This window comes from Zosterops lateralis (genome assembly GCF_965231275.1).
Source record: "Zosterops lateralis genome assembly, chromosome: 14".
NCBI lineage: Eukaryota > Metazoa > Chordata > Aves > Passeriformes > Zosteropidae > Zosterops > Zosterops lateralis.
Window position 1 is genome coordinate 12,306,155 of NC_139774.1, and position 21,924 is coordinate 12,328,078.

A 21,924-nucleotide genomic window follows, 5' to 3' on the forward strand; every position below is an offset into this window, starting at 1 on the left:
GGTGTTTGCCATAAAAATAATTGGAGAGAGTGGCTGCACTTTGCACTTGTCCTTGGGAATCCCTTGCTGCTGGATGCATTACTGCAGTGGTGCTTTGGGACAGGAGTGTCTGCACTCATCTGCTGTTGGGGTTGGTCCTCTCCTTCCCTTTGGAGCTCCCTGGGCTCACAGGGATGTGTTCCCAGCCTCAGCCTCCCTTGTCCTGAGAGCTCCAGGCTGAATAAAGCTCTATGCAATCCAACATAAATGTCCAATCAATTATGTGCACCTCTAGAGGCTTTTATGTTGGGTCTCCAGCTCTGCAGGATGCTTAAAGGAGTTACTTCCCTTGCTCTAAATCAGCTCTGCCTTAGGAATTCGATTTGGTGGATGACTTTACCTTTTTTTTTTTTATTTTTTTTTTTATTTTTTTTTTAATTCCCCCTAACCTTGCAGCAGTTTTCAAGTCTCCATTTCTTGCCTTGTTCGTTTTGAACCTTTGTGGGGCAGATAGCAACTCTCTGCCCACTCTGGGCTGCAACACATTTTCTTTCCTTCTGAGGTTTGTGGACCCAGCTGTCTGCATCAAATGCCTGTGGGTTTTTTCTGTTTTTCTATATTTTCTCCTCTTTCTCTACCTTCCAGGAGGCCTCAAGCCATAAGTGAGCACTCACCCTCTAATTTCTCTAATCCTCTGCATGGTGAGCTCATGGTTTACACTGATTTTGTGATATCCAGGCAGTGTAAACTTAGAAGGGAGCAGTGATATTTTCTGTAGGAAATATCAGCCCACTAAGGAGATATTTTAAAGCCTTCTCTAACTGCTTGTGGGGTACCCATAAAACCCTGTGACTTCTCCTGCAGGTAATGATGTAATAGTAATGAAATATAAGGTGATGTGGTACTCAGACCTTAACCTGACCAGGCTTAGAGTGCCTAAAATGGGGGTTTAAAACATAATTTTCTTTCTCTTTTTGGCCAGTGAAGCAGCTGGGGGAGTTTTGCCACCATCAGTCCCAGAGGTCAGTGATAGGCTATGGCTTTCTATATGGTAAAACACTGATTTGCCCTTCTCAATTTTGCAAGCTGCCACCCCTTCCTCTGATGTTTGACCACTTGTTCTACAGGTTTAGATTCAAAATGGTCAGGTTTGTCTCAAGAGCCCTTCAAGACAGGACAGTCTGTTCTTCCCAGAAACTATGCTGGGAAGCTGACACTGCCGGTCTGTCCTGCTGCATCCTCAGAGTGGGGAGGGACTGGCTGCTCTGCAGAGCAAATCCCAGGTTACAAATCCCCAGCACCCCTCCAGCTGGCTGAGATCTCCCTTTCAGCTGCTCCAGTACCTGTGTTTCTTGTGTTGCTGTTGGTGTTTACAAGCAGCTCCCACACAGGAGCATTAGCTCAGGCTGTGTGCTGCGTCAGCCTGACATCTGGGCTGGCTTGTCAGAGCTGCCTCGGGTGTTTCCAGACAGAGCAATGTGCCCACAGGGTGTTCTTGGGCTCCCAGGGGAATTTTTTTTTTTTTGCCATGGAAGACTGGCTATGAAGTGAGTGGCATCTGGAGATGATAGCAAGTCCCTGCAGCGTGGCTTGGAGGTGAACTGCATCTCTCTTGTGTTAGTCTGTGCTAATTTTATGGAGCATCCTGCTTACAGGGATCATGTGGCATCTTTGGCTGCTCCAGTGCATCTTGCAGTGTGGGACAGATGCACTGAAAAACATGTCAATGGAATGTGCTCGGTACATTGCACAGATCCTTTGTGGGCTTGTCTTGCTCCCTCACACTCTGGATTGGTGTGTGGGAACAGCATTTCTTGCCTGTAATGCCAAGGGAGGTAACCAATAATCAGTAAATTAGGAATAGATGTGTATTTTGGTGGCAGTTCTTCCTCTTTTGCTTTATATACCAAGGAATCCACGCTACACTCCTCACCTGTGAGCTCTGACAAATTCTGCAGACCAGATAGGAAATATATTTCCTTGTGCTTGGACAGAATAACAGCTTTTGTTTTCTCCTCCACTAGCAGAACTGAACTGTCCCAACTCAAATATTTCCAGCAGAATGATGTAGTGTCAGAAGAGACTTATAACCTGAGCTGGATGGCTGTGGCTCTCCTCTGACAGTGGTGTGCACGCCAAGTAATTTGTTCAAGTCAAGGGGTGTGATCTATATGCAAAGCCTAAAACTTCCTGCCTGAATGCACAAAACGCCTGAAGCTGGAGCCTTGCATTCTTCATTCAGCATTTTTCTAGAAAAAGAATTACCAGAGGGTAATTAAACACCATATTTCTGGATTATCTTTAATTAGCACAGCAGTAAGGCACAGTACCTCCAGAGTTTTCCTTTGCTGTTCACTGGTTATGTCACAACCAATCTTTAATAGTTTTCAGATGGAGCAATTATCTCCTGTTCTAGTGATCCTCTGCTCCTAGTGCCTTGCCAATTAGATACAGCCTTTAGCCATGCTCACTAATTTTGTATGAAGTGAGCCTTAACTCAGAAATATTGGTTTTGATTTTCTACTAAAAATCATTGTCTACCAGAAATATGTCTCCAAGAAAACAATCATCTTGATCTTTAATATAATAATTCTCTTAATCTCTGGGAATCTGAAGTCCTGGTGCAAGCTGAATTCGAGTTCAGCTGATTTCCCTTCTCTTTGGATCCAGATTAATTTTGGATTTATGCCCACTTAAACACAAAGTATCTGTAACTGTTGCTGAGCTTGGAGCCTTGGGCAAATCTTCAGAAAAAAGATTATTTGTTTTCGTTTCTGACCCTTGTCCTTTGCCCATGGAGTGTTTTTATGAGATGCAGATGGAGACTGTGAGATCTTCAGCTACATGAAATGAGTCTTGTGTATTGACCATTAATTTACTCAAACTTTGAGTGAGCTTGGGAGCACTGAGTGTTTTTCCTTGGCCACTCTGAGGGGAAGGGTGATGCTGCATTTTCTGGGAGTGCAGTGAGGCTGAGCCAGTAGCTGAGCAGCTGTGCTGTGATTTTTACTTACCATAGTTGTTTCTGCAATCGAACCAAAGCTGTTGATGAAAATGTTGCAGCTGACGTTCACTGGTGGGCCTGCATGACAAACACAGATTGGAACAGCAGTTCACTGTGTGCTCGTGGAACAAAGGATTTCCACTCTGTGGAGTTAAATAAACCCTGCTGTGAGGATGGAGGGACTGAGGGGTGAGGAGGAGAGCAAGGCCTGGGTGACTCAGACAGATCTAGTCTTGGTTCTGACACCAGAGTGTCACCAGACTGTGCTGGTGCTCTGCCTCTGTGCCCCTGTTTGCAGAGTGTTTGTAGAGCTCTGCTGAGAACTGTGCAGATGAACAGGAATTGATCAGAGCCAGCCAGGATGGACTCTAGGTATCCTCACCTGGCTATATGGGTGGCAATCTCACCTTGAACGTGACAGCAAAGTACCCCAGAAAGGAGCTGAGAGACAACTGACTTTTGTTCAGAGCTATACCTGTGAAATACTCACTGTTCCTGGGCTAGGGTGATGTGCTCCCATCAAAGGCAGTACAGCTGTAGGGATCAGGCTGGCTCAAGCAGCAAATACCCCACATGATGATGGTGGTGTTGGGGAGCTGACACTGCCTGCTGACCCTCTGCATCCTCAAACAGCAGGGAGGGCCTGGCTGCACAGCAGAGTAAATCCCAAAGACCCTTCCAATGCCCTGAGATCTCCTTTTCAGATGTTACAGTAGCTGTGTATCTTTTGTTGGTGTTTCCAAGCAGAATTGCCTGTAAACCCCAAAGCCCAGGTGATGATCCTGACCCAGTCTGTGTCTGTTAGGGCTCAAAGGTGGGTAGGAGCCAGCAGGAATTCTCTGGCTGTCCTGTTTGGGCAGAAGGTAATCCTGGTGTCTGGGCTGGGCCTCTCCTGGGCTTGATTTGCTTTCAGAACAAAGCTTTGCTCACCCTGCTAATACTGGAGAAGTTAAGGGGTCACCAAAGGAAAGGAGTGAGGGTTAAGGGATGAAAAGATTGTGGTTTGGGGGCATGGGGGTCAGTCTGTTTGTGTGGTACTGGTGCCCAAAGGTGTGACTGGAAGAGTTTCACATCATTGCCTGGAAAATCTGAGGTGGAAATACTGCATTTACACAGAGGGAGACGCCAAGAGCTGCAGTTCAGCACAAAGCAAAAAGCTGGGGAATACTTTGGAACCAGGACATACCTGGTAAACCTGATGTTTGCCCACACATAATGAGAGAATTTTTTTGTAGTAGGTTAAAGAAAAAGGGGTCTCTGCTCTGGGGGCTGCCAAAAGCAGCTGTGGGCACTGCCCAGGATGTGGTGGGCAAAGGCAGCCCAGGCAGAGAGCAGACACTGCCCCGGGGACCAAGGTCCCCTTTTACACCAGAGTTAATCTCTTATCATCCCCATGACAGGAGCTTCTGGGAAGATAAGGTCTGTGAAAGTGGAGACTGTGGATTTTCAGATTATTCCCCCATGTTTTATGGAGTAAGGGATGGTGTCTGCATTTCAAACACTGCCTGGTGGCTCAGCCTGCTGGGGGAGTGATGTTCCTGTTAAGGTCACATCTGCAGTCAGGCAGTTGCTGCAGCACGAAATACTGGGGGGAGAGGAATGGCTTTAACGAGAGCCTTGTGCCTCTAATCAGTGCAAACTTCCTCCTGTGTGGAAATTAATGGATTTTCCTGATTACTGAGGAACATTTGGAGCTTGGTTTTCTCCTTTTCATTTCTCTTTCCTCCTCTCCTGCTTTGGCCTGCTCTGAAAGTTTGTGCCTGTCCCCTGCAGTGATGTTCTCTGCTGGGGTTTTCTTGGTGTGAGTCCCAGGCAATCTGAACAGGCTGCTGTGTAACCAGCCCCCAGACAGGCACTGCCAGCTCAGCAGCATCTCACACTGTTCAGTCTGTGCAGCTTTCTCCAGACTGTTAAACATTGGCATGGGCTGAGCTATCAGACACAAAAATTATATCTTTTCTTCCTCGCCCAGCCTTCACCAGCCCCTCTTATCCAGAAGTTTATCCATAAGCTGAAAGCACACAGTTATCAGGCTTTAGAACTAGTTTAATCCCTTCTGTTGAGCTCAAGGGCATTGTTTTCCTGTTCTGGATCCATTCATGAACCACATAAAAGGTCCTTGAACATGTGATTCCCCTCCCCAAGGGACACACTGAGCTGATCTCCTGGATGACTGCACACACTTGTGACTCTGACAGGTATGGAATATTTTGGATCCCCTGATCCAGTGCTGACATCAACCTGGGTGTGGGGCGGGTTTGGCCCTGTGCATGTGAAGGCTCCTTGGGGCAGCCCAGCTCTTGTTGAGGCACTGAGCTCTTCTCAGTGTGTCTGGTGAGCCATGAGCTTTCTGCAGGGTTTGGTGGGGATTTTTGGTATTTTTTAGCCTGTGAGAGGCTCTAGAAAATTCCCTGCCTGCCACTGAAATATTCCTCTTCTGTGCTGGGATGCAGCTGTGAAGGAATGGAGTTTTCCAGCAGCAGGGATAAGGGCACAGCCTGGGTGAGAGGTCCCCTGCCCAAAGCCTGTCAGGTTCCTCTCTGTCCCCGCTCGAGTTCCTGACTTCATCCTCCAAATTAAATCAAAACCCAAATCCTACTTATTTGTTCTCAGAATGTGAATCTACAGCTAAGTCCAGACTTTACAGCATTTACAGAAAAGCTGCAATCTTCTTTTTGTTAATCTTCCCCTCCCCAAAAATCAATCTGATATGGATCTTCGGTATTATTTGCATTTAGATCTAAGCAATTAAAACGTCCTTATGAGTTACTGCAGTTAATTTAAATGATGTGCTTTGAGAGCTACAACCCCAAGCTTTGTGAAACATCTCCTATGCTTCCCATATAAATTGGAGCCTGATTTATGTGTGGGAGGCTAAGCCAGCAAAACTGCCCTGAGGGGAAGGTGTAGTTCATTGAAATAAAACTGAAATTAAATTATCTCAAATAAAAATGCAATACAGCTGCCTTCAGCAGGAAGTGGATGTATACATTTCATTAAATATTAAAGTTTAATTTGTGAATGTGCATAATTTAAAGGTATGCAGGTTTACACGGTGGTATTTTAACTCCTTGGTATTTGGATAAGAAGAGCAGTGTCCTCTGTTGACTGGCTGGTTACTGGGACACAGGATTCCCACCTTTCTTGGGGTTTAAAAGCCCAGCACAGAGTTTATTGTTCAAAGCTGGGTGCCAGGTGCTGTCACCAGTGATTAATGGGCCCTGGGAGTCCTGTCAGCCCTGCCAGTGGCTCCAGGGGAGAGAGAACTGGTTGCAGGAAACAAAAGAAGTGAACAAAATAGAGCTTTGGAAATGGCTGAGAGGGGCAGGCCTTGCTTTATCTCTGGGCGGGATTTGGGAAAATGAGCTCAGTTAAAAAGAGAGAAAAACAAAAAAATCATAGAATGGTTTGAATGGGAAGGGTCTTAGAGACCCTCTAGTTCCATCTTCTCTGCCATGTGCAAGGACATTTTCCATCAGACCAGGCTGGAAAAGCCATCCAAAATCCCCATCACAAAACCCCACAGCTCACTTGCTAGAAGAGGTGTTTTGAGGAGAAAAGGGAAATCCCTTTTTGTTGCTCTGCCAGGGCTTGATTCAGTGCTGCTTGGCTGCCATGGAATATGGGGTAGGCTGGAAAACTGGGTGGGGAAAAATAGAGCAGTGTTGGGCTTAAGAGCCCCTTTACTGTGGGGGACAGGGATGGGTTCAGGCTGCCCCTGACATCTCGTGGAATTTCTTTGGAGCTGATGGGAGAGGCTGCTTTGGCTGCAGTGGCTGTAAGGGGGGGACATTTCCTGCCATAGGTGCTGTGGGCAGCGACTTCAGGGGAAAGGAAAGTTGGGGATTTTATCATAACCTCTAAATATGTTCAGCTCCCTGCCAGTCCCTGCTTGGTTTCAGAGGGTCCTTGATCCCTATATTGGAGCAGGGATTGGGGGGGCCTATATTTATGGCATGTGAAATTCTTACAAGGTTGTTTCCACTCTGAGCAGACATTTGTTGATGTTTTTCCCAGACATCTACAAGGATCCGTGTGCCGAGTATCATTATAGTACATACTTTGTAAGAACATAAATACTCACATTTCCTATAGCATTAGGAAGATATTAATGAGGATTCCATTAAGTTTTCAGTCCCAAAAAAAAAAAAAAAAAAAAAAAAAAAAAAAAAAAAAAAAAAAAAAGCTGGTCTTTTTGCATACCTTTAAAATTTGGTCTGATCCTGGCATCGTATCCTGAAGTTCGCCCCATCAGCTTATCCAAGAAGTCAGAAGGAGACATGGGTTTGGGGGCAGATCGAGCTGCTGCTTCAGCTTCCTTGGAGGCTGCCAGGCTGTGCAAGGAGAAATAAAGAGGAGGTTTCAGTGTGTCTCCCATGCTGGGGAGGGCTTGGGGTCCAGAAACAGAGCAGTCAGCATCTTATTCCTGCTGAGGCAGGATGGGTACCCATGTGAATTCCTAATGAGGCTGGTCTCAGCTAATTTGTTTGCCCAGCCCAAACATCTCCAAATACAGAATCCCAGCTGCCACCAGAGTAGAAGAGAGATGATGAGCAGTGAAAATCCTTTTGTGAGTTTAGGTATAGCTTCTTGGTGTGCCACTAAATTACAAATGTGAACTCTGGCGCTGAGCTCCACAGGTAAAATACACTCTGAGATTAGCCTTGGGCAGCAATTACTGCTTAATTACAGGGCAAATAGCAAGGAGCATATTCAGTACTCTGACGATGTGATTTTCCAAAAGGCAGGTAGGATCAGAGAAATCTGGAGTTGGAGGTTTAAATGTGCACCACATGATGGCACAGCTCGTGCAGAGCCTTTGGGGCTGGAGGGGAGAGGGGAGGTTTTGCTGATCAGCCCAGCCTTTGCTATTGGTACCTGCAATGCAGGGTCTGAGTTCAGCACAGAACTGGAGTGTTTGGAGTGTGATGCTGAAATTTTACTCATGTTGGGTTGAAGATGAAAGGAAATGGAATCTTTCTGGGACCTGTATGGACTCTGGAGCAGAGAGAGTGAAATCACAAATTTATCTGCAGAAGTCAGAAACCTGTGGCTGGCAATATGGATGGGAATCTGCAAGATCTGCAGGGTGATGATTTGGGCTTAGAAAGTCTGTTGCTGTCATCACACAGGAGCAGGTGACCCTTGGTATTAGGTGCTCATTCTCAGCTTTACAGGAAGGTTTGACTTCCTAGACAGGAACAGACACTATTCAGTACCATCCCTCTGCTTGTACGGTTTCTACTTGAACACTAGTCTGTTCCCAGGCTGCAGGTGTTGAGTAAAATTGCCTAGATTATCCAGAAAATCCCCCAAATCACCTATGCCGTGTGCTCAGGGTGAGCCTGTGGGTTCAGGTGCCTGGTGCTGGGTAAAGCCCGCAGGCAGCATTGCAATGCAAAATGTACAATGAGCCAAAGGAAGGGGCTCAGGAGGAAGTGAGGCCATTCCTTCACACTCTGCAAAACTCTTGAATTTTTTTAAGTACAAAGGCTGAGTGGGAACGGTGAGGAGCCCCTGACAGAGCAGCTGGGAAGTCTAAGGGTGTTTACAACAGGCACGAGCTATTTGGCTACTCATGTCCTCACAAATGACACCAGAGCCCTCTAACAGTGAGGGCCTCACCTCGGGAAGTTCTGCAGCTGTCAAACCTGCAGGAGTAGTGCTATGTACTGACACAAGATCTTTTGGGAAGAATTTAGGACTGTAACTATGCAGGGCATTAACGTGATTCCACCCCTTAAGATGAGCTCTTCCAATGCAAGTTTGAGCTGAAACCCCAAAGAGACATGTTATCTTGACAAAGTCTTGATAAGAGCATTTTGCACCATTTGATTCCTCAGAACTTTTTTAAAAAATCAAATGAGTTTCAACAGTGCTTGGGTGGATAATTTCAAAATCAGGAGTCTGGTAACCTGCATTGCATTGACTTTCTTTTCTAGTGTCAGCAGCAATGGCTTGCCAAGTCTTGGTTTTCAATCCTGCAAACTCACAACTGCAGTCTGGCTCCTTTTGCAAGTTGCAACAGAGTTCTCTGATTGCTGGATTTTTAACTGTTAAAAATAGTTTAATTTGCAGTGAAGAGGAGAGATTAATTCCAGATCACTTCCAGTGAGAGAGCCCCAAACCAGGATTTTATTCACTCCTTTGTGCACTCCCAATCCACCCCTACACTGGACCATGTCTGAACAGGCTGGTGCACTTCTTTCTCGGTGGTGACCTGACAAGGTGTGGATCTTGGTCTTGCTACAACCATGTCCCCTTTCTTGTCTTGTCCCCATTTCTGCCCCAAGAAAATATGCAAAGCAGAACCAATGTGTTTTAGGGGTAGACGGGGTTGTGGAATGGGTGACTTTTTAAATTTAATTTGTTTTTAGAAGGAAAGCAACAGGGTGCAATTGATTTGCAAATGCAGAAGAAAGCTGGAAGTGGGAGGACAATCAATATTGGGCTTGACTACTGCATTCCAATGGAGTGTCTGCATGGCAATGAGTCCAGAGAAAAGATTTCAATTAAGCAGCAAATGACTTGGTAACCAAAGACTTCTGCCACTTCAGCAAGATGCCAGACAGTGCAATACACTGATTTCTTCTCATTAACTGTAGACTGGATGAAGTATATGTAAATGGAAAATGTGTGTGGGAGGGGAGAGGCAATACAAACCTAATAAGCATCTAATAATCTTTAAGTGGAAAAAGATAATTAGAAACTGCAATTCCCCTGGCATTTGTTTTAAAAAATGAGGTGGAAAAGCACAGAAATCGGTGCCCATCTTTCCTGTAAATTCAGAGTGAAAGCCTCTACTCAATATATTCACCCCACTTCCAATGAGTGAGTCTGTATTTCTTGGGTGCCATTTTCTCGTCCTTTCTGCATCAAAGTTACAAATAAATTAATTTGATGGGCTCGCTTCCTGCAGGGGAATAAATATTTGGATAACTGAGGCTCAGAAACCTCTGGGAGAGCACCACCCTCTCCCAGCCCCACTGCTTTCTGCAGCTTCATGCCCATCCCTATGACCAGTCCCTGGGAGCACCTTTGGGGATGTGCTGAAACCATCACACCAGGTTTCCGTGTGTTGATGCATGTTTTAAAATCTGCCTGGCTGCTGCTTGGTGTTGACGTGGGAATGGTGAGTTCTGAGTTCCCTCCAGTTTCTGTTTGGTTACGAGATGCTTTCCTAAAACTCGACTCCCCCTGGATGTAACAAGAAAAGGCAAGAAAGCAGTGCATAGGGAGCAGCAAAGCCTTTCTACAAGCAGGCAGCTGAGTCTACTCTCTATATTAGAAACAATGTCAGGAAAAACCACTGGGAGCTGCAGAGAGCCTGATCCACCCCATTGCTTTAGGTGGACGGGTTCTAACAGAGCCCCAAAATCTTCACTCTGGTTATGACAGCTGAGCTTTGCAATAGCAGCTTAGTTAGGGCAGCACCCAAAAAATCTGCCAGCTTCCTCTGCCTTCCAGGAGTGTCTGGACTAGTGCTTTATGTGCTGCCTTTGGAGATTTCTGGGATTTTCTCCGTCCCTCAGTCCTTCCAGAACACCCTCGAAAGTCCCTCAGGACTGTTCATCTCCTGGCTCGGCAGAGACGGGGAGAGGGAAATTGCCAAGTGATTTGAAAATTATTGGCAATGGAAGAGAATTGGAAATTTAGTGTGGGTTGTTGTGTTTCTGGGAGAGAAGATTTATTCTGTGAATAAACAAAGGGAGGCAGAGGCTGTAACAAACCCACGGAGGATGGAGTTTGCACTGGTGTAAGAGTTGTCTGAGCCCAGCATCTCGGAGCATTTTAATAGCAGTCAGACAGAGGCTTATCTTATTTATGCTGCTGTAATCCCTAGTGGATCTGGCTGAGAAAGTGCCATCAGGCAATCATCACAGCAGCTACAATGGGAAGGATCTCTTCAAAGGGTCGATGAACTAGTATAATCTTTGGTGATATTAATGCTGGCGTGTAAGCAGACACCGGCGAGCCCCCGGGAGGTCCAGCCCACGAGCAGCATGTGAAAGTGCTGGAGATGAGCAGCCCAGCAGCTCAGGATTGCTGAGCTTAAAACAGAGCACTCAAGCTTTGCAGGACACCTATTGCTGGTTTTTCTCAGCTTGTACAGGCACTGTTTATTCTGTCTCCATCCTTTTGTTTCAGCTAAACAGATGATATATTCTTGTAAACAATTATTTGGTTTAGAAAGTGGCTCTTCTGCTGTCTGGATTGTGTCTGTTCACTTGATTCCTGGCTCCCCAGTTGGCTGTTTCCTTCTCTTCCTCCTCCCATTTTCATGATCCTTGGGCAATATTTTCATACTTTCTCTATTTTTTTTTTTTTTTTTTTTTTTTTTTTTTTGGCTGTGGCCATGATTGTCCATCTAATTAAGTCCAACATCACAAAATGCCCTGTTCTGGCTGAATGCTGATACTGAGAAATATATTTTTCTTCTCTTTTTTTTTCTTTTCAAAGAGGAGTGATGAAGGAATTTAATTAGCACAGGGCCTCTATTCCCTTGTCAAATAATTCAATTGTTAATCATTAATTCTGAGTGTAAAAAATTATGTCTGGCAGCAGAAACAAACTGTTGCAAAACAAGTGTTTACAGAGGAAATATCTTTCTGCAAAGTGTGGAAGGCTCAGGTGCCTCTGAAGGCAAAGTGGTGCCACTGAAGTGGGACCTCTGCAGGCTGGGGAGACAGAAGATACCTCACCCCCTACCCTGGTTCTGTGCTCCTCAGCAAAGGTTTCTGAAGTGGTTTGTTTGGGGTTTTTTCTTTTTATTTTTGAAACACAGCAAACCAGAAGCCCTGTCAGGGATGTGCTGGGAATAGCATTCAGGTGAGCTGCCTCACACATTTGTCCTTCAAATGTGACAAGTTCTTTCAGCAGATGTCCCAGGGGAGGGAAATATCCATCAGGGCTGAGGCAGGCTGAGGTGTGGGGAATAACTGCTTCCCCCATTACCTCCAGAGCCAGGCTGGGGCTGTGCTGGGGCTTGGGGACATGGGAGAATTCATCAGCTTCGTTTTATTGACTCCAGCAGGCTCTGAGAGGTGCACAGAGAACATCAGATAGCACAGAAAGGTATCGTGCTGTCCATGATGAACAAGTGCAGCCCAGGGGAACTCTGCTTCCCCTTACTGAATCCTCTTTCTGGGCACAGAGGCCCCTGAGAAGCTCCTGGAGCTCAGCAGAGCCCAGCCTGGATTCAAAGGACGCTGGGGCTGCCTGTCTCTCTCTTCTCCTCTGCAGCAGGAAGAACAGATTGTCCTGGCAAAAATAAAAAGGGGCAGCCCTAAACTCTGCACCCAGACATTTATTTCTGACTGCATACCAACATGTTTTCTGGAGGGGAATGCTGCCAGACCCTTGCTGGGAAGGCTTGGCAGAGACTGCAAGCAGACTTTTTATTTTAATGATTAGATTTACTATCAAAATTAATAGCACAATCAATATTGATATGCAATTCAATTAAATAGGATGAAACTCATTGCCTGCCTGTTTTTCTCCATCACCTTGTCTGAATTTCTGGTCTGCAGCATTAGAGGTGGAAAGGAGATGGAATAGTGGAGGTGTGTGGAAGAAGAGAGCCCCAGTGCTGAATTTTTGGCCTATCCTGGTGCTGAGTAGAAGGAGCTGTGAGTGTTACAGTTGTGCTGATTGAACAGGAGTGATCTCAATCCCTTGGTCATGCTCAGCTGCTGGCTGGTGTGTGGGGTGTACTCAGGGGTGAATTTTAAAGTTAATTCTCACAGGCGGGAAGGAAATTTGGACATGGTTGTTTTCTTAATTCAGCTGAGTGTTTATGCAGGAGAGGCAGGGAGCAGGGCCTGAATATGGGAACAGGATGGGAAAGTAGATGTGTCCAGTGAGACTGGAGAAATACAGAAATTGAGAAGCTGTGGAGAGATTTCACTCTGAGAAATAAATGGGCAATGAGCTATTATTTATCTCCATTAGTGGCAGGAGGATGGGGACAAGAAAGAAAGAGTAGACTTGTTAAATGTTTCTGTCCTGGAAGGCTGTGCTCTGTTGCTGTGAGCTCTTTAAACCAGTTCTAGCTCTTGCACCAGAAGTAGCTGCATTGCAGTAGTCACAGGATGTAATCAGTTAAAGTTTTAACCCAAACTATCCCAAAACACTCTCAAAGGTCCTGCACAACCCATCCTGTCACTGGTCCCTGTGGCTGTACATGAGGAGAGGAGCTGGGAGGCACTTTTTCATGAACCTCAGGGAATTAACCCTCTGTGATCATTCCCATCCAGGGAAAGCTGTAACAACTTTACTGGAGTGAGAAAAATCTCCTCAGACTGCAGCATTCTGGTGTCTCTGTGCTCTGCTGCCACGTTCCTGCAGCCCATGGCTCCTCTGCCATATGGCAAAACACTCTGTCCAGAACTATAAACCATCCCAATTACACTGATTAACTCTATGGAAAGACACCAGCACTTGGAACATTTGCTGACGCTGCCTGGATGGAGCAGTAAGAAAATAATAAATGACTACACAATTGGCTGGGGGGGAGGAGAAATCTGCATGTTTTATATAGTTGGGAATAGCACAGGGAGACCAATAAATTATATGGGAATAACGTTCAGTTTTCTGCTGGGTCTCTGCTCCTCACAAGGATTGTTGTTGTGTGGTGACTCTTGCTTATTGCATTCTAAAAAGTGTTTGTTAAATTAATTTTTGAGCCACAGACATTGTCTCTTGTGACTTTCTCAACTATTCCCTCTTCCAGAAGCATCTACAGCCCTTGGAGCCCATGCAGTGACTTTCTGGTGATGTATGACCCTAAGCCTCTGAGATAGGTTTGAAAACAGTTCAAAGAACAGAGAAGTCAAAGCTGAGGTTTTACGCACTTGTGAGACAAATCCAGCACACACCAGCATTGACTCTTACCTGTGCCTATACTGAGAGGCTTATGAACAAAATAAAATCATAATTGCTTTTTGTTTTTTTTCTTGAAAAACAAAGGGGAAAACATCTTTGCAAAGACAAAAGCATGTGTCTGTAGCTTCACACACACACCCTGAATATTCCTTTTAAAGTCAGGAGGGCTAGTCAGATATTCAAAGCTGTGTATAAACAGCCCTCCTGAAGGCAGTAAATAAAGAGGGGAAAACGTCTTAACAAGATGAAACTTCATCATCTAGGTAAGAATATTCTCTTTGCTGATATGCTCCTGATTTGGTGTTTGGATGGAGAGCTGCAATGGGAACCTCAATTGACGTCAGAGGGTTTTAGATCACAGACCAGACAAGTGTCAGAGAATTACGAGAAGTCGTGGCTGCTCTTCTATCTATAGCTCTGCAGCTCTGGGGTGCGTTTTCAGCAGTTCAAATAGCTCACTACAGCAGCTTTTTAAAAATTAGTTTTAGTTTAAGGATTTATGCTGCTCATTAAGATCGGGCAAGGGTGTTGTAACTTCTTTTTTGTTAAATCAGAAGTGATACAAATAGAATTCTTTTAAGAGATGTGACATGTAGTTCTGAGTGGTGGTGGATTTTATCTTCTGAAACGGGAACTTTTTTTGCTGCAGATCCTTTGAAGATGTCTCCTGAGCTAACCTGTGTAACCTACGTACAAAACTGTGGTCCTGTGGTAAAACTGGGGCTGTCTGATGAATTTTGTGCTGTGCAAAAGGAGCTGTGTGATGAGAGGGCTCATGTTGATGTTTTCTGATGGAATTGATTGTTGTCATTGCAATGCAAATACGCTGCTGGATTTGAATGTTCCCTCTGTGCCTTCTGTGATTCCTGGTGTAATTCATCAGTTTATCCCTGAGCAGTAATGAACTGTAACTTCTGGAATGTGTGGCTAAAGCCCTGGGTCTGCTGCCCAGGGGGGATTTTCTCCTTCTCACTCCAAGTGCCCTCTGACTTTGTTTTGTCAGGGAACTGAAGAAGCCAAACTCCACCTTTTCAGCCCTGGTGCAGGGAGAGCAAGCTGTGTTTGATGAGGCTGCTGCTTTGTCAGCCCCACTGCAGGGAGATGGTTTCAAAATCCACAGCTCTGTCAGGGTGTGATGGATGGGGCTGGAAGCTGGACAATGCTTGCAATTCCCAGGCCCATGGGGTGGTGGCAGAGGTGGGATACACACATTTTGGGTTCTAAATGAGATCTTGGGAGACCTGGTGGGGGGAAGAATTCTGTGTTGTGTGTGGGTGTGCCAGCAACTATTGCCCTGGTCAGCAATTCTTCCAGAGGGTGAAAGAACTGGGAGCAAATGGAGACAGGATTGTAAACATACCCCTCAGAAAGTCACTTATTTTGTCCACAGCCTGTCTTCACATTCTTATAAGGAAAGGTTCCCTCACCCAGCAAGCCAGAGGTTCTCCACTCCTCACTGAGCTAATAACTGTGGTATTATCCTGTGGTGTTATCCTGCTGTAATGGGGACTGAACCAACATTGCACAGGTGCCGTGGGCACCAGCAAGGACATTTAGGGCTAGAGCTTTTATAAAGGGTGCTGATAACAGCTGGCCCTTGCAAGCTTTCAGGTTTTGTAACTCCCCCATAAACGAGGGGAGGAAGGGGCTCTGCTCGAGGCTTTATACAATGCATCTTTTTACTGGCATCAGCTGAAATAAAAGAATAAAAACAAAATCAGAAGAAATCAAGTAAAGGTGACCAAGCCATGATTTTGTTTGGATTTCCTGCAGGATTCCTGGCTCAGCTGCCTTTTGCTGCGTGGCAGTGGCGAGATCCACCCCCGATCCCACTTGCGCTGCTGTTTAATTGATTTGTGTGTTTGCTCCGGCCCTGCCGGGGCCGGGGGACGGGATTTGCATTCTGGGCGAGTGGTGGCAGGCGCCGCTGGCAGGGCGAGGGGAGCTGCTGTCGGCAGCTCTGCTCTGAAGGCAGCCCGGGGATGATTGATGGCACTGCAAGCCCTGCTGTTCCAGCCATGCGACACTCCTGGGCTTGGCAACCCCCTGGTGCTCTGTTCCCTCTTCTCCCACCCCACAATGAGGCACTGATAAACACGACAAGGTTCCCTGGCTGTCTGCTAAGGCACTTGCGTTTTTGTCTATTTTTTTTTTTTTTTTTTTTTTTCCCTTTTCTTCCTTTTTTAATTTTTTTTTCCCTAGCAGGTTGTGAGCCTCCATGGAAGAGTGAAGAAGGAGAAATCAAAAGGAAAGCAGGGGTGCTTCAGTGCTTTCTTTTGTTTTGCTCTCCTCAAAAAATCTAAATTTTGTAGGGCTTGGTAAATTAAGATTTCTCCTGCTCTTCTTGCTGGCACTCATACCCAGCAGAGATGTATTTACAGGATGCCAATGGTGCCCCTGTACAGCCAGACGTGGTGCAGTCCCCAAATCAGCAGCTCAGGTGCCTTGTATGGATGGACTAATTGTCTGCATAATGGGAAAAGCTCAGCTCCTGCGGGCAATGGGTGCAGCTGCCTCCATCTATTTCTGCTCTCTACAGGCCCCCTCTGGGCTGTGGCCTTGCTGAAGGGAGTACGAATATTGTATTTCTGTATTTTCTTCAGTTTTTGTGCATTAGTCTCTTGAAGCATCAGAGAGATTTAAGAGCAGCTTGGGGTGTGTATGTGATCGATAGCACCAGATCAGCTGGACTGTATCAGCACTTTCCCAAAAGGGGAAGGGAACTGTAACATTTTGCACCAATCTTGGCAAAGAAATCCCAATGCAAACCAACTCCTCTGGAGGGAAATGGCTTCAGTTCTGTCTGCCTTTGTAAACACAAATGTAAATGGTTTGGATACTTTGGGGGAAGGGTGAGAGAAAAGAAATCCTTGAATTTTTTTGTCTCTTTAAAGGGCACTGACCTGTTGAATTAGCAATAGTTTATTAAGCTGGGTGCAGTGCAAAAGTTGCTCTTTCCTGGGCTGTTCAAGTAGGTCTGGAAGTCAGCAGCCAGACAGTCAGGTGTTGAGTTTTCTGGTCATGGCTGCTAATGATCCTTCCAGTGCCATGGAGGAGGAATTCCTGCTTCTCTCACTCCTTCCTTTTTGCTTCATGTATCCCAAGCTGATGTTGGCTTTTGGTGTGTTGCTGGCTTGGGTTTTTGTCATTTGGTTGGATTTTTTCCCCCCCCAAACTAAAGTTATCAAAAGTTCTTGGAATGACTTTCTTCATCCATCAAAAAATTGAATCAAACTGTGGTGAGGAGTGTGTGCTGGAATGACATTTTTAGCTTTTGAAAGCTTATGATGAATCCTTTCTTTTGGAAGGTATGAGGTGTACAAGTGAAACCATAGTTCATAAAAAACCCAATGATTTGTGCTCTTGCTGATAGATAAAGGTCAGTAGAAACATGCCAGGTAATGAGAGCAAAAGGGTAATTTACTGGAAATAGTGAAACTCTGATTTAATGTGCCACAACAGTGAGAGCTGATACTGGCAAATAAATCAAATGGAAATCATAATTTGTAAACAGCCTATCTGTTGTCTTAACATTGATCACTTTGAGATCTCAGAAAAGCTCCAGGTTATAGAAAATAAGCAAGTGAGAATAGGTGATGTGACTTAACATAATTAAATGTTGTGAATTTGTGTGATTTTGAAAGCATGATTTCTTTTTTAACACCCTTGTCTTTCATCAGTACCTAAATAGCAATTATGTTCATTAGGTGGTCTGACATCTTGTTCTTGACACTGGAATTTGGAGAGTCCTTTTAACCTGCATGCTGGTGTGAAATGAGAACAGGCCCGTCAGCTGGTTTCCTATTGCAGATGAATGATTGCTGCTCGGGGCTGGGATAATAAAGTAATTTAATTTTGGACGTTGATTAACTTCTTAATTCAGATGTTGAGATCCTTTTCTATCCAGGTCAGCTCATGAGGGTTTGGTGAGATGAATTTCTCCAGCTCACAGGGGATGTGTTTGCCCAGGACCAGGGGGAGCTGCCCTGTGCTGTTTGTTTCCTTTCTGGCTGGAATCACTTGGTCAGCAGCAGAGTGAATTCCTGAGCCTTTTGCTGTGCTGTTAAACCTGGGGCACTCTGAGGCAGAGGGTTGCTGACTTGCTCCATACCTAAGGGTCTCTAAAATCTCTTACGGGAGAAGGAGAATGAGAATTCCCATGCCTAAATTCTTGTTTTTGAAGGAAGTTTCTGTAGTGCCTTTGCATGTAAGGGCTGGGTCTGACCATTCCCTCCACATCTCAATCTCATTTTCAGAAGCAGCTCCTCTCTGGTATTTGAAAAATAAATCTCTGTTCTGCCAGTGGGGTTTGCTGCACTCTGGGGTAATGTTCAGAGCAAGCCACGGTGGACTGCCAGCCCACATTACCTAAAATCTGCACAGCATCAGTGCCTCAGAGACCAAGGGTGTTTTATTAGTCCACCTCAGAAACTGCAACATTCGTTGCAGTGGTTTTGATAAGCAAGTTGGTTATTTAGGGTTTTCCTGCTCTTTGTACCCAACCTAAGGCTGGGGGGGGAAAGAATATGAGGGTTTTTTCACAGACATTTGTGGAGCCTGTCTTTTGCTCTGAACTATCCACAGAGCAGGTCTGGAGTTGTTTAAGGCAGCTCTTTGGCTGAGAAGAAGGTTAAGACTGGGCTGTTAGAAAATGTTTTGTGTAGTTTGTGTTGATTTGTCTTAAATGCAAGAGTCAGGATGGATGGATCAAAGTTCCTGCAGAAGGCAGGGTCCCAGAAATTTTGTGCTTTTCATGCAATGACACCAAATTAATCTTTCTTTACAGAATGATTTATAAGGGTTTCTAGAATTGTCTACATCATCGCATTTTAAAACCTTGGCTCTGTAACCCTTTTAGCAGGGTCTCTAATGGGGTTATTAAAGGTTGCAGACCATAGCAGCTAAAGAGTATCCTCAGAACCATCTGGTCCAAGACTTTTCTAAAGCATTTTTATTTCATGGAAATGAGAGACTCTTGCAGAGGCACAACAGGTCATAAGGCACAACTTCTAGTAGATTTCAGTCAGCACAGGGAAAATAATCTGTGACTATTGAGAATATCTGTTACACTGTTTATCTTGTGGCTCTGGAAGTCTCTGGTTAGGATTTCACTCTGTAATGTCACCTCTCCCTGCAGAGCTATAGCAGGAGCCTTAGAATGCAGGTTATTCTCATTCTTCCCCTGCCTTTTCTCTCGTGGTATTTTCAAGGAGATTAAACCAGCAGCTCTCCAACCATCCCGTTTACTTGCCAGGAGAGTTTTAGGAGAAGGTTTGTTCATGTTTGTTGTTTTTTTTTTTTTTTTTTCCCTCCCCACAAACTTGAGGCTGTTCACAGGGGCACCTTCTTGTTGTTTTAAAAACTGGCAATGAAGAGCTCTGTTACTGACAGGAGGGAATATAAACACGCCAGTTGGAGCAATCCAATAGGGACTGAGGCTGGCAGCAACTTTTAGCCTGTGACTCACTTGGAGCAGTTGCCTTGAATCACTCCTGATAGCTGACAGGTTGTTGTTCATGAGGGGCCAGCCCTGATCTTGAGTCACAAAGTTGTGCTGCTGATTCCTGATATTAGGACTAAAATCAGGCCCAGAGGTTTTCAAAGCCTCACAGGACAGTGTCCATTTGGGTAAGGTGTCAGTTCTAGGGCATCTTTTCTCTCCTAATTTGATAAGGAACATTCCTACCTCCAGCTTACACAGTGGGGTTTCTGAACCATTACAGCTATTAAAATTTAATGGTACCACAGAAAGTCCAGGCAAGATCATCACAGGATAAGGGACCATTTTGTTCTGCATGAGGGAATTCACAACTGAACATTCAGGGTGTGTAGTTAGACTTTGGGAGAATGATTGATTATAAATGTCTCTACAGATATTAGCAGGACATCTGGAAATCCCGATGTCCAATATTGCCCCAAACTGTCCAATTTATTTTAAAGAACTAGCACTTTGCTTTACCTAGATACCTGCAAGGAAAGCTTGGTCAAACAAACTGTCTTCCTCCCCCATCCCTACCCAGTTCCCATCCCTGCCTCTGCCCAGGTTCCCAGTAAAAGCCTGAGTCACAGCTAAGTGACTGCAGTCTGAGAGGCAGGTAGCAGGATGGGAAATGCTCTTCCATGAAGAAAGGCATGTCAGAATAAGCCACATATCACAAATTCCTTCTAAAACATCCCAACTGGAACAGAAACAAATATTATATTGGCAATACCATAATGTTTGCATTCACACACCAGCTGTTACTCTTTCCCACGGGGTCTTGTTTTTTAAAAGGCTGGTGGAGGACATTTTTGTTAAGCAATAAATCTAGCCTTAATTTCTATATTGGCTGTATATAATTTTCCTTGGAATGTTAGATTTATTTATTTTTTAAAATATTTGTGTATTATATGTGCTAACATATAATGGATTCTCTTTCCAGAATATTTTTGACAGACTGACAATAAAGCATGGTGCACTTTGTAATTCAAAGCAATGCATATTTCTCTTATGGATTATTGGATTATCAGCTTTGGGTTTGTTAAACATCATGTATGGCTGAGTGCAGGAGTAATTGGCACACTAAATTTATGAATGACTGTTAATTAATAAATTTCTCTTACTGAAACTGAAATAGCAAAGCTATTCCTAGACTAGAAAGGCTGGTAGATTTTTGGCCTGTAATAAACTGAACACATAACACAAAGAAGGAGGAAAAAAAAAAAAAATAAAAACATTGCATATAGTCAGTTCTGAGCAGGAATTACTGATTTTTTTGTGGAGTATTTTTTATAATGTATTTCAAAAATGATTGCAGTATATAAACCAATTTGATTTCATCCTTTCTCTGTAATTGAATGAAAACATTTTCAAATATTCTTAAATGTTGATTTTGGGGAAATTAAAGTTCTAGAAATACATTTTGGATGCAATATGATGTAATACCACATATGTCTGTGTACACTAGAATCTGAAGTGACTGGTTTACCAGGGTTTGAATGCCCATGGCTGTGATTGATGTGCTGGGAACCTGTCGGTGCTCACACGTGTGGTGTGCTCACAATTGTGAGCAGGATCTGAGGACGAGTGTGCATCAATTTCACTGTTCTGGCACTTCAGAGGAGACCCAGACAGAGGCTTCAGTACCAGCGACATAGCAAATGCAAGCCTGGAAATAGTCCTTCTTTTTCAGTTGTGTGTTTTTCATTTTGCTTCCTGGTGTTTGTGTTGTTTAGTCTTGTTTGTTTTTTTAACCCAATACTTCCCCACTGTTGAACTAGGAGTTTATTGCACATCCATTTGCTCCCTGTCAGCCCATCCCACTGTGTCGTGCAGGGCTGCAATACACTTGTGTCTAGGATGAGAAAGGATGGCTCTGAAGTGTTGGCTGTTGGGCACTGCTTCTCAGAGACTGCCGATATTAGTTATTTCTAGAACTCTTCTTTCACCTAACATAAACATTTACTGCTTTGAGTTCATGACACAAGCTTACTGTCTCTGAATTTCTGTAGAATTACAGGAAAAAGTGGGTGTATTCCATTTCTTATACCTAGAAAGACTCCTGTGTACAAAAGGAAAGAGAATGCAAGCTCAAAGTCTGGCCAGTATTCGCAGGTCTGCTACAGCAATTCATAAAATAATAAGTATTATGTCAATGATTTTATGCAAATGATGTCTGTGTTTTCACATTAAAGTACAAGATGAGACTTTGACTAAACACAGAAGTAAGAGCCACACAACTGAATTGAAGGCTGAGACTGATGAGCAAGTTCAGGTCATGAAACAGGGTTATTTTCTCCAATTGCCTATATCTAGTGTCTCTCACTTGCTACAGCAGCCTGCATTTTTCATTGAAATATAGAAGCTTCTACCATCCAATCTTTTTGTCCATTTAATAAAAGCACTGAAGGATAGATGGACAAGATGCAATTCTTTAAGATTAAAGCTGTTCCTTCTATCTCAGCCTTAGTGAGAAACTGAACACATCTAAACCAGAGCCAAAATACAGCTGGGGGATAATGGGCACAACTGGAAAAAGCTCCCCCATCCCCTTTGGCTTTCATTTAGATTCTGCAAA

The 21,924-nt window shown here is 44.5% G+C and overlaps 1 protein-coding gene across 2 annotated transcripts in view; it reads right to left on the reverse strand.

Annotated features, from left to right (window-relative positions):
* Positions 1 to 21,924, reverse strand: part of GLRA1 (glycine receptor alpha 1) — a 38,406-nt gene that overhangs the window by 15,606 nt on the left and 876 nt on the right. For both annotated transcript variants that reach the window (XM_083871486.1, XM_083871485.1), the window contains exons 2-3: positions 7,187 to 7,317; positions 2,994 to 3,061 (exon numbers count right to left, since the gene is read on the reverse strand). In XM_083871486.1, coding sequence (XP_083727612.1) covers positions 2,994 to 3,061; positions 7,187 to 7,317 — 199 coding nt within the window. The remainder of the gene's footprint in view (positions 1 to 2,993; positions 3,062 to 7,186; positions 7,318 to 21,924) is intronic.